Consider the following 12338-nt stretch of genomic DNA (forward strand, 5'->3'; position numbering starts at 1 on the left):
CCAAGCCCAGTCAAGTACACCAACCAAACGAAACCAACCCAAACAATAAGTGCTAGAATCCAAATCAAACCAAACTGCTTGGATTTTCAAGCCAAACCCATCCATTCCATTCTCCCAATACCGTTTGAGTCCAAAGTTACAAGCTATGGACATGTGCACATGTGCACATGCGCACGTGGATAGCTGTTGATGCATGCATGTGCAGTTTCACCACTGAACTTTGCTGCCCAGTTGGCACTGAAGGAGCGAAGCCATGGACTGTTCTCCTTGTGCGCCACGGCCCGCTGGTCGCAGGCCCCCGTGGTCCGTGCATGCTGCGTCTTGGTTTTTGGCTCTAGGGCTGTGTGACTCATTGGTGAGGGTGAAGGAGTTGCCAAGCAATCTCCATGCAAGGCTCGGCGTGGTGCTTGGTCACGTAGGCGATCCACCTCTCGTGCTTTGGTCAGGGCATCGGAGCTGGACGCAATGGCAACGGGGATGGTGCGGTGGACTATGCAGTGGACTAGGCCCAGCTGAAGTAGCAGGGCCCGACCGAGCTCCTCCAGAAGCTTGATGAGATATGGTACGAGCCGCCGAGCTCGTATGACCAGCAGTCTGTATGCGAGGCAGCTGAGTCGGAGGTTTTGGCAGCCGCCCTATGGGTATGGCAGTCAGGGAGCTGCCACCATAGCCCGTGTCAGTGTGCATTGTGCGTGCCATGGCCAGCGGGCTGTGGCGCACAAGGAGAACATTCAATGGCTTCACTCCTATAGTGCCAGCGGGGCAGCAAAGTTCAGGGATGGAAATGCGTATGCATGCACCAACAACTATCCACGTGCACATGTCCATAGTTTATAACTTTGGACTCAGACCGTATTGGGAGAATGCACTGGATGGGTTTGGCTTGAAAACCAAACAGTTCGGTTTGATTTTTATTGTAGCAACTTATTGTTTGGGTTGGTTTGGATTGGTTTGGTTGGTATACTTGTACATGTATGAGTTGGACTGGGTTTGGTTTGGATTACAAACTATTCGCAGGTTTATGTAAACAAAACTCGTAGTAAAGAGCTAAGAGGAGACTAGAATATTTAATGATGTTTGGTTTTTTCTTTCTTGTTGTTCTAACTTTGGCTGTCTGCTTTTCTTTCTTGTAGTTCTAGTATTGATGCAAATCTGACAGAACTGTTAATGTTATGCAGGGGAAGCTGGGTGGACTCCTGACCAGTGGGGGCATTCCAAATCACGTTCAACATTTTCCTCGGATTATAACACTTACAGACAGCAGCTTACTAGCCTTATGCGGATGTTGTTGAAGGCAAGTCTTCTATCATTAATCTGTTTATATGACGTGTGTTGCGTAAGTTGATTGCATTAGATAACTTGCACTTTCTATTGCCAACCATAAGATATGCATCCTTCTATTCCAAAGACTACCTTGTTAGCAGTAATCCTTATGTTATATTTACTTAGCTAGGTAGTAGTAGTAGGTCGGCTGGAGCTCCTTAGTAAGAGGTAGTGTATGCATCATCTAGACAGCAGTAGTCAATTTGGTTTTGCATGCACCAGCAGCTGCTAGAGCTGCATGGTCGGTTTAGCATAGAAATCGACTTCCCCATGTACTATATATAGAGCCAAGGGCAGCAATACAAGAAACAGCTTCAAGAAATCAAAACTATCCTGTGTTCAGCTCCATCTCCCCTTTGCTCCTCTACTTTTAAGTCTATTTCTAACATTTGACATCAGAGTGAGGTTTTGAGCCAAGACCATGTCAGCTTCGGTGGATGGAGGCACCGGTCGCAGCCCACAGCGGCGCGTCTGTCGCCGTCGTTCCCTTTCTTCCATGCAAGCAAGGCACGGGCGGCGCCATGACGGTCCAGAGGTGATCGTCCGACGCATGGTGAAGGAAGTCGGTGATTTGCCATTCCCGCAGCTGACTCGGAGCAACTATGAGGATTGGAGCACCCTCATGAGGATTGGAGCCTCCTCTTGATGGTGAAGATGGAGGCCTGTAATTTGTGAGATATTGTCGAATTTGGCGACGCAAATCACTAGGAAGATCCCATGCTGTCGGAGATGATCCGCACCCTGGTTGTCAAGGGGACAACCAAGGAGGCTTGGGAGGCGATTCGTGTCGGCAAGTCCACGGTGCAGAAGCTGCGCCGGGAGTGGGAGCTGCTCACTTTCTCTCGACGACTTTGCGCTCCGCCTTTTTGGACCATGCACAACAATCTCGTCGACGAAAGAGAGCCGTGAGAAGATGCTTCGCGTTGTTCCTCGGAAGTATTGGCAGATTGCACCTCTTGACGATCGCTATGAGCCGCCCAAGTCGGAGCAACCTCTCTTGTCCGGCGGCAAGCTCTAATTCTTCGAGGAGTAGCGGCTCTCCAGGATGATGCAAAGGCGGGTTGGAGGTTAGCTCTAGTCCTCCGAAGCCGATCAATGGGCGGCGATGCCCTCGTGGTGCGCGAAAGAAGATGAGCAGCACACCCGTTGCCAAGGAAGGAGCAAAGGATGACGATTGTGCCAGATGCCGTAGTTGTGGCCTCCTTAAACACAAGCATTCAACCTTTTCCACTCAGCTTGTTCCTTCTCTTCATATGGATCTATCAGCAAAAGAAAATGAGTAAATGGCTTGCTGGAAGTACCATTGAAAAGAACCAAGAGTTTACTTTACTCACAAATTCAAATTCACTCCAATTCCTCTCACACCCGGATGATGATGCACAGAGGCTGACAATGCACTTTGCAAATTTTTGTATCTCAGTGGCCCGACCACCATATGAACACCACCAATCAACTAAAGTGATAAAAGGGGACAGTCAAAAACACATGAACTTATGAAGAGCAAACATGCTGAAATTAACATGTTGCAATTAACAATACTTACAAGGGCCCTTTTCCTCAATATTTTCAATTGCCAACGCATTAGAAAAGACTCCTCGATGGGCCTCGTAGAGCACAGCTTGTTGATCAATATTGCTTCAAGTATTGGCATCAAGTACTGTTTCTGCAAGCACAACATTAAAGCAGCTCCTTAGCTCTCCAACTAAGGCATCGCCATTCCTGTTTACAATAGGGAAAAACTTTCCCGGGTTCAAAAAAAGAGCAGTCATATACAATGGTCGGGCCATTTGAGTCTCCCAACGCTTCTCAACAATGCACAAGATCTTCTTGAGCAAAGGTTGCTTTTTTTGTTCGGGGAAACTTTGATTGATCCTCTCCTTTGCATAAATCATAAGTGTTATAATCTCTGGCATGGCAGGCTTCTCATCAGCACCCGCCACCCTAAACACTCGAAAAAGCGGTGTTGAAGCTCTAAGGCAGTCCTCAATTGAATGCCGTCAGTCAGCTGAAAGCACAGTCAAGCCAGCTTGTGTTTTTGCCACTTTGCTTCCAACCCATGCTGCACATGTAAAATATACTCGTCAAAGCTGCCTTGTGCTTGACCAAACTCTTTAGTGAAGGAAGGCTGTGGCGAAACAAGTGGCTGCTGCCTGCTGGTCTCACAAGATCTATCCCATTCGTCGCCTTCCTCATTAGACTAAGAATTCTCCCATGACTATAGATGAAAGTTGTGACACCTCTAGCCTGTGCAATAGGTTTCTTGAATGCCTTCAACTTCCCTATGTCTTCAAGCATTAGATCCAAGCAATGGCATGCACAAGGACTCCAATATAGTGCAGAGATCCTCGACTCTAAAAGGTGGCCAGCTGCCTTGTAGTTAGCACCATTGTCGGTGACAACTTGCACGGCATTATCTTTCCCAACTTCCTCAATTCTGTTGTCTAGCAAATCAGCGATCATTTGAGCATCATGTGATTCACTTGAGGCATCAATCGACTCCCAAGAAGAAAGTGCCCTCCGGACTGTTAACAAGGAAGTTAATCAAAGGGCGGCCCCTTCTATCTGACCAGCCATCTGACATGAGGGCGCATCCATATTGTTTCCATGCTGCCTCATGCTGCTTCCTTAAAGTAGTACTCGTTTCCTTGACACAATCATTAAACAATGGGTCTCTCAGCTCATAGCCACTAGGAAGCCTGTAACCTGAACCGTATTGACAGGAGGTTTCAATTGCAACCTCAAACTGTCTACTGCTTGCAGCATTGAATGGAATGCCACACCCATAGAAGAACAATGCCCACTGCATATTCACATAGTGCCTCTCTTCTTTAGTCTTTGTGCAGGACTCCATGGTGCTTTGAGAACACCCTGAGTGTCTTTCATCTACAAGATCCTCAGGTGTTCTTCAAATCACGGCAACAATTGGTTTTAAACTATTGGTGGAAGCAGCGGTAGACTTCTTGCCTCTTCCTTGCATGTTGGCAACAAATGCTCTCTTGTTCTTGGCTGCTGTCCCTGAGCTTGGCCTGGTATTGGGGACATTGTTCCATCTGCATTCACCTCCTCAACCTCCTACATCTACCCCCTTGATCCTCCTGTTCTGCTCCAAATATTCTGCCATCTCTCTCCTGACTAGTGTGGTAGCCTTAGGACAACCAATCACATCTCCACTTAAGCCAGCAAGATGCTCCTTGTGCCTCTTGTTCCATCAAGTGGTTATCTTGCCACAAAGATTGCACACGACACTTTTCTGATGGGGAGGAGCATGCCAATATCCATATTTCCACCCTGGATCATTTGACCGTAGTGGCTTCCGTGCTTGATCTTTCATTGAACCGTGGCTGGGCTCATCCCCCCATCAGCCCCTCCATTTGCAGCCATGTTGCTACACTTCTACTGCAGCAAACAACCAAACACAAAAGAATATTAAGTAACCAACCAAAACAATCAAACAGCCTACAGCCATGGCAGGGTTTTTTGGCTGCCGTGCAACATGGCATCAGCAAACAAGCAATGATTGTTTGCTCACTAATCAGCGTGCATTGATAGGTGTCCCATGAAAGCAGCACATCATTAGCCAGTAAACTAATCACTAACCATGCATCATTATTCTAATCACCATCCCACCATATATATACCCATCCCACCATGCATCATTATTCTAATCAATCGGAGAGCCCATCATGCATTATTCTAATCAATCTAACCATCCACTAAGTCACAAGCATCCTACTCATCTAATACAAGAGAGGCAGTGAGCACTGAGCACTGAGCAGAGTTGCATAACAAAGCAGGCAGCACAACTAGAAGTGCATGAGAGGAGGAAGAGGGGGGATCCATACCCTTGCTGCTTGTTGGAGAGGAACAAGCTGCTGCCTGCTGGAGATGGAGGGATGAGCTGCCAGAGAAGCTGCTGCCTTCTGGAGATGGGGGATATGGCGATCTGCTCTCGCCCATCGCCGCGAAAAGTCCAGAGAGGAGAGAGCCCTCTCGTTCTGTTTGTTTAGATTAGATTCGTGCGCAAGGGATCTTTCCTGCCCGTGTGTTCCTTCACGAGGCAGGTTTTCCGCCTGAACCCTGCGGGCCTAGCCTAAAGCGAGCAAGGACGCCTAAGCGGATGATCTGGACGAAACACCTAAAGCGGGCGCTTTACTGACCTGTCTAAGGCGAGGTCGACGCCTCATCTCCTGGGAGCGCTTTGACGCTTAAGCGACGCTTTAAAACCAGTGAGCTAGGCGTGCACAAGGTCCTGACGTGTGTCTACTACATTCCCAGGCTCCGCAACATCGTGAGCCTGCGGTAGCTAGACGAAAACAGCGCTGCCATCCACATCAAGTGAGAAATCCTTCATATCTGGGACAAGCAAGAGCGTCTTCTTGCCTCGGTGCCACGTGAACGCAACCGACTATATGTGGTGCACTTCAACATCACTCACCCTATGTGCCTTGCCGCACGCCACGATGTCGTGGCCTGGCGATGGCACGATAGGTTTGGCCACATCTCCTTCCACACGCTGAGACGCATGTCTCGCAACAAAATGGTGTGGGCTGCCGGAGCTTGAGCATATTGGCCAGCTCTGCAATGCCTGCATCACCACTGATGTAGGACTAAGTCCTAGGTTTGCCTGATCTTCACGAATTGGAGGTGGATTTGAGGAATTACATGAACACAAGGGGAATTTGGGAAGTACAAGAGAAAAACACTCTGTTGGAGAAGATCCACACAAAAGTACTCAAATCACAAGGCAAACTGGTGGATCTCAAGCATTCAACAACAAGAAAGGAAAGTAAAGATAACTAGGTAAAAAAAGGGCAACCCAGTGCACGTAGCTCCTGTTTGCGCAGGGTCCGGGGAAGGGTCGAACCACTTTGGGTCTATTGTACGCAGCCTTTCCCTACATTTCTGCAAAAGGCTGTTTCCAGGACTTGAACCCGCGACCTCATGGTCACAAGGCAGCAGCTTGACCACTGCGCCAAGGCTCCCCTTCTAATGATAACTAGGTAGTTCTTCACAAATCTCTAAGAAGTGAGATCTTGAGAGATAAATGTTCCCCAAATCTCTAGGTGAGATTGAGGTCTTGGTAATCCCTTGGGATTCTTCTCCCAATGGAGGCCTTGGTCTCTAGTAGAGAAGGGTAGATGGGCAAAGCTCTCTCAAGTAGTTCTAACATGCTTTGCTAACCCTAAAATGAAGGAGGGGAGGAGGTATATATAGGTGCAATGGGCTTTTCCCAAATTCTGCATGCCTGCTGGCTGGACGTCGAGGTTCATGGTCAGATTTTCGGGCTTCGACTGGACCGGTCGGGTAGCTGGCTGGACGTCCGGAGGCTGATGCTCGTCTTGCCTGCGACTTGCTCGGCACAGGCTCCAGGGGTTGGACGTCCGGGTAGCAAGGTGGACGCCTGGCATAACCGAAAACGAGACTTATGTTGCGGTCTCCTCAAGCTGGACGTCCGAACAGTCCGAGTTGCTGTCCGGACGTCCGTCTACTGTAGCATCGGCAACACTTCTTCCTCTACTTTTTTTCGTCTCCGCTTCCAAGCTTCCCTCGCGGATGGTGTAGGTGAACTCTTCTGCTTGTAGTCGTCCTCGTCATGTCTGAAGCTCTGCTCAAACCTATAGATGCACGAAGGAGGGTCAAGTAGTATACCATCCTCACAGGGAACAAGTAAACACGCAAAAAGGATAAGTTTCATCTTTTAGTATATGCAATGCGTGTGTCCCTTGGTGATGGAGCCAAAGCCATGGTAATGACCCTAGGATGCTCCGCACTAACCGGCAAGCTTCGGCACACTCCCTTTCCCAAGAAGGCTAACTTCAGGGCTGAAGGAGGCCTCGAACTCGTCCATGGAAACGTGTGTGGGCCTATCAGCCCTGCAACCGATGGCGGTCGTCGCTATTTCCTGCTGCTGGTTGATGACTGCACCATTGTTTCAATTCAGCGAGTCCAAGCGGTGGCTGAAGCAGAGTGTGGACGGCCATTCCATATCTTCCGCACCTATCAGCCCTGCAACCGATGGCGGTCGTCGCTATTTCCTGCTGCTGGTTGATGACTGCACACCGTTGCTTCAATTCAGCGAGTCCAAGCGGTGGCTGAAGCAGAGTGTGGACGGCCATTCCATGTCTTCCGCACCACAGTGGCGGCGAATTCACCTCGTTGGAGTTTGCACACCATTGTGAGGAGCAAAGTGTGCAACGTCAGTTCATGTTGCCCTTTTCCCCACAGCAGAATGTGGAATGCCGGAATCAGACTGTCCTTGCCACTGCTCATGCCCTGTTGAAACAAAGGAAGTTGCCAGCAAAATTTTGGGGGGAGGCGGTCACAACTGCGGTTTTCCTGCTGAATCGAGCCCGTCCAAAAGTATGGCTGGCATGACAGCCACGGGAGGAAGCCTGCAGTCCAGCACCTGCGCACCTTTGGGTGTGTGGTGTACGTCAAGGACGCACGCCCTCAGCTTCGCAAGCCCGATGATCGCAGCTCCGCCATGGTCTTCATCGGCTACGACAAGCGCGTCAAGGGCTACTGCACATACGAACAAGCGTGTCCATATATCACTTGTGATGTCATCTTTGATGAAGAGGCCAGCTGGGATTGGATGGCCGTGCAGTGACTTCATCATCATGAAGATCCAGCAAGCTGCTCCTTCCACACCAAGTGCAGCTGCAGGGGGGGCACCTTCCCCTGTCCCTGCACCATCTCCTGCTGCACAGCCATCTCCAGCATCGCTGCCAACAACATCAAGCCAATCTCCACAGGCAACGCAGCTTGAGTTCATGTCACCGCCACCTGATGACAACGAGCGGTTGGACACAACTCATGATGACACACTGCTGCGCTATCGGGGCATTGACAAGGCGATCGGCAGCACCCTTGTTGTACAGTTGAGCTTGTCGACGACACGCTCTAGCTTGTGTGTGAAGGAGAGCCGAGCTCCTTTGACGAGGCTGAGCGCGACGCAGCATGGCGTGCAGCCATGAAGGAAGAAATGAACGCCGTGCAGCGGAATGGCACCTGGGAGCTTTTGGATCTACCATGCGTTGATAGATCCAAAAGCTCCCAGGTGCCGACAGGCTGATAAGCTGGCAATCAGCCAGGTAGCGACTATGGTCTCTCCTACCCACGTGGTTCACAGGAGGCAAAACTAGTTGGATATTCAGACAATGACCACACCGGCGACGTCGACACAAGGAGGAGTGCTGACTGGCTGATAAGCTGGCAATCAGCCAGGTAGCGAGTTGACACGAGGAAGAGTGCCGGCAGGCTGATAAGCCGGCAATCAGCCAGGTAGCGAGTTGTGGCTGCATCTTGCTGTGAAGCAGAGTGTGTCGCTGCAGCAACGGTGGCAACCCAAGCCATTTGGCTAGCACGGTTGCTCGGTGATCTGAAGGGGGAGAAAGCGGACACCTTCAAGCTGAAGATGGACATGTCCGCACTGGCGCTCAGCAAGAACCCAGTTTTCCATGAGCAGAGCAAGCATATCGACGTCCGGTATCGTTTCATCCGCGATTGCGTGGAGAATGGGAGCATCTCTACTGATTTTGTTGGCACCAAGGACCAGCTCGCAGACATCCTAATGAAGGGATTAGGGCGAGTCTGTTTCCATGAGCTCACCACAATGATTGAATGATCAAGATCAGTGCCAAGTAGACACAAGGATCAGAGGGAGACATACTCATACTACTCTGGGTTTGCTTGCCATTGCTTTTTTTTTTCTGGGTTCTGCATGTGGCATTTGTTTGTGCTTGGTTTCGTGAGTGATTTTTTAGGAAGTGATAAGTTAGCTTGTTAATTTTTGTTTGAGATTTTTTTAGCAAGATAAAAGGAAACAGGGAGGTGTGTGTGGACGAACCACCGTCAACTCCCATTTAATAGCAAAGAGATGGCAAATCTGGAAAGAGCCAGTGCATACTGGTGTAAAATTAAAGAGATATATCAAATAGCCTGTCATTTTTAACAAGGATTGCCAGTATTGCAGAGTTTGGTCGATCATGCCGATGCTTGGCCATTCAAAGAGCCGGTGGATTCACGTGATGTTCCAGATTATTATGATATTATCAAAGATCCTATTGGTGAGCTTAAATGATTTATTGGCTCTATTTTCTTGTGTCATCCACCATCTGAAAGATCTGTATCGTGCTAGTTTAAGTTGATCAGCTGCTGAGCACAAGCTTGCCTGCAGATTTGAAGACAATGTCCAGAAGAGTCGAGTCGGAGCAGTATTATGTGACCTTAGAGATGTTTGTAGCCGACTTAAAGAGAATGTTCATTAATGCGAGAACCTACAACTCTCCTGATACGATCTATTTCAAATGCTCCACCCGGTGAGTAACTAATATAGTTGTCGCTGCATGTCCAGTGATCACCCTGCCTGTCAGGGGTATTTATGTTATCTGAATATTCCTTCTGGCGGAGTTTGAAACCACACACTAATGGTCGTTTACATAGTTGTTCCTGCTTTATTCGTTTTCTGTGCATCTTTCAAGTTGGTATACTCAGTAATGTCCTCAGCTAGCTGGGTTTGAGAACATCGTTAGCTTTTAGATCTCAGCACCCAGCTTCTTGTGTTAATTGCTTTTGTTCATTTTGATCATGCAGGCTCGAGGCCTACTTCACAAATAGAATCCAATCTCACCTTGCCCAGGCTGCGTCAACCAAGAACTAGACTGATGTTGGGCGCATTGGGTAGTCACTTGTTATGCCGTCCAGCAATTTTTTACTATTAATGCAGCATTGTCTCACGATTTTACTTGGTCAAAGTTCAAAATTATCACTCTTTAGGCTCATGGAATACTAGTTGTCTGAGAGAAGCTAATGTTGTTGTGCATGAATTAGCCAAAATAGCTGGATCGTCGTTTTGTGAGGAGTGGACTGAAGATGCCTAATGAGCTACTTCCTCTATTGATCAAAGGTGTAAACCTGGTTACTACTCCCTCCGTCTCATAATGTAAGACGTTTCTGGACATCAGTGTATGTCTTACATTATGGGACAGAGGGCGTAGTTAATAAAGAGGAAATAAAGTTATCAAAAAAAGAAAAAAGTCTTCCTCACCAAAATAATTCTTGATTTTTTTGTTTGAAGCCATCTGCCTATGTTGAGGAAGCTCCTGAAATCTCTGCTCAGATCTGTTTCAGACAGTTTTTGAATCAGACCAAACCTGAACCAAGGTGAAGGTGAGACGTTGATAACAGTCCAAAAATGGGAAGCAGATTAGTGGGAATCAATTTAGTCTGGCTTACATTTTTTTAAAGGGTAGTCTGGCATATTGATTTCGTGTATGTCCTGAGAACATGTCGATTTTGATCTAGCCTCTTTCTCTCGGAGATCGTACTGAAATGACCAATTTCTCAAAGGTATAAGAAAAAGTGTTGTTGTCTTAGTTTTATTTTGAAACAAGGCATCATTGATTAAGGAATCCCAAACTCTGCGTTTGAAGTTAAAATACATTTGGAGTTTCTCGCAAAATAGACCATGAGATGAAGGTGACAAGCAATGGGTGTGGAAATGGCTAACCGAAGATCTCCAACAAGCAGAACACCCCCTGCGGAGCACCCGGGTCATCACCATGACTTTGGCTCCACGCGGGTTCACGTGAATCCTATCATTTATCCTATTGCATTATGATATATACTTGACCACCTTTATGCATATTATAGGTTTATAAACGGAGTTTGACATGTAGGGGTGAAACCAGACAGGCTTCAGATGGATAATCGTTGTACTGTATCCTATTTCATATTTTCTGATTAGATTCAGAAGCGGAGCAGATGAGGATTTGCAGCGGTTCCTCTCATTGTGCTCCATCCTTGTACTTGGGGCTTGTTCATGATTCCGATCATCTTCCAGAGGGTCTTCTTGGTACCTAAGCACACATAGCATTCCGGATTGAGGTAGTAGCAATGTCTCATGTGGGTCATATGGAATGTCACTAATGAGAGATGTCGCCTTGGTCTCGAGAGCTCTTGCATATGCTTGTGTCATCGGTTCACTTGGCACTTGGAGAGACGGAGGCAGGTCCATGGGGATAACCGTAGAATGCTTCGGATCACCCCTCCCATTGGGAAAGATCCGACCTCGGATCGAAAACCTCATCACCATGGAAGGGAGATAGATACTTGACATTGAATATGTCGCTCATGTTATACTTGTCGCGCGGTATGTCGATCTTGTAGGCGTTGTTGTTGTAGTGCTACCACCTTGAACGGTCCATCGGCTGGAGGTAGTAGTTTGGACCTTCGTTCATTGGGGAAGCGGTCTTTTTAGAGGTGTAGCCACACAAGATCTCCGGGGTTGAATAGCATGGGGTGCTTGGTGATGTTGATCTTGGTCGCGAGTCGTTGTATTTGGCGCTCGATGATGTGTCTTGTATCTTCATGCATCTTTTTGAGATAGCTTGCTGGTGCACTCGCGCCCATGTTGATGTGCTCATGTAGTGGAAGCGGTAGGATGTCCAATGGGGACAACAAGTTGAATCCGTAGACGACCTCGAAGGGGGACTTGCTGGTAGTAGAGTGTCTTGCTTGATTGTAGGCGTACTCGGCGATGGGTAAGTATTTCCTCCCACTCCTTGATGTTCTTCTTGATTAACATGCGGAGGAGAGTAGATAACGGTTGGTGCCCTTTGTTTGGCCGTTGATTTGTGGATGGTATGCTGATGAGAAGAGTAGCTTGATTCCGAACTTGGCCCATAGTATCTTCCAAAAGTAGCTTAGGAACTTGATGTCGTGGTCTGACATAATTGTTTTGGGCACTCTATGCAATCTCAGGATTTCCCTATAAAAGAGATTTGCAACATGTGAAACATCATCAATCTTGTTGCACGGGATAAAGTGTGCTATCTTAGAGAAACAGCCCACAACAACAAATACCGAGTCTTTGCCGTTTTGAGTTCGTGGCAAAGTAAGCACAAAATCCATAATAATGTCTTTCCCATGGGTGATATGGAATGGGAAGTGGCATATTGAGACCATGTGATTGAGCGGTAGACTCAGCTTTGTGACATGTAGAGCATCGGTTG

At 47.9% G+C, this 12338-nt stretch overlaps 1 protein-coding gene across 3 annotated transcripts in view; it reads left to right on the top strand.

Moving 5' to 3' along the window:
* The window catches only part of LOC125553687 (histone acetyltransferase GCN5), a 32913-nt gene extending 22692 nt beyond the window's left edge, over positions 1-10221 (top strand). For 2 of the 3 annotated variants that reach the window (XR_007304156.1, XR_007304157.1), the window contains exons 10-12: positions 1179-1294; positions 9299-9392; positions 9503-9625. Coding sequence is in view for 1 of the 3 variants with exons in the window: in XM_048717432.1 (XP_048573389.1) it covers positions 1179-1294; positions 9299-9392; positions 9503-9644; positions 9919-9985 (419 nt within the window). In the remaining 2 variants the exon portion in view is untranslated. Of the gene's footprint in view, positions 1-1178; positions 1295-9298; positions 9393-9502; positions 9645-9918 lie in introns of those variants that run through there. The other variant, XM_048717432.1, reaches the window with a different exon arrangement.
* Positions 10222-12338: the final 2117 nt, after the last annotated feature.

Source organism: Triticum urartu, chromosome 1, assembly GCF_003073215.2.
Source record: "Triticum urartu cultivar G1812 chromosome 1, Tu2.1, whole genome shotgun sequence".
Classification (NCBI taxonomy): Eukaryota; Viridiplantae; Streptophyta; class Magnoliopsida; order Poales; family Poaceae; genus Triticum; species Triticum urartu.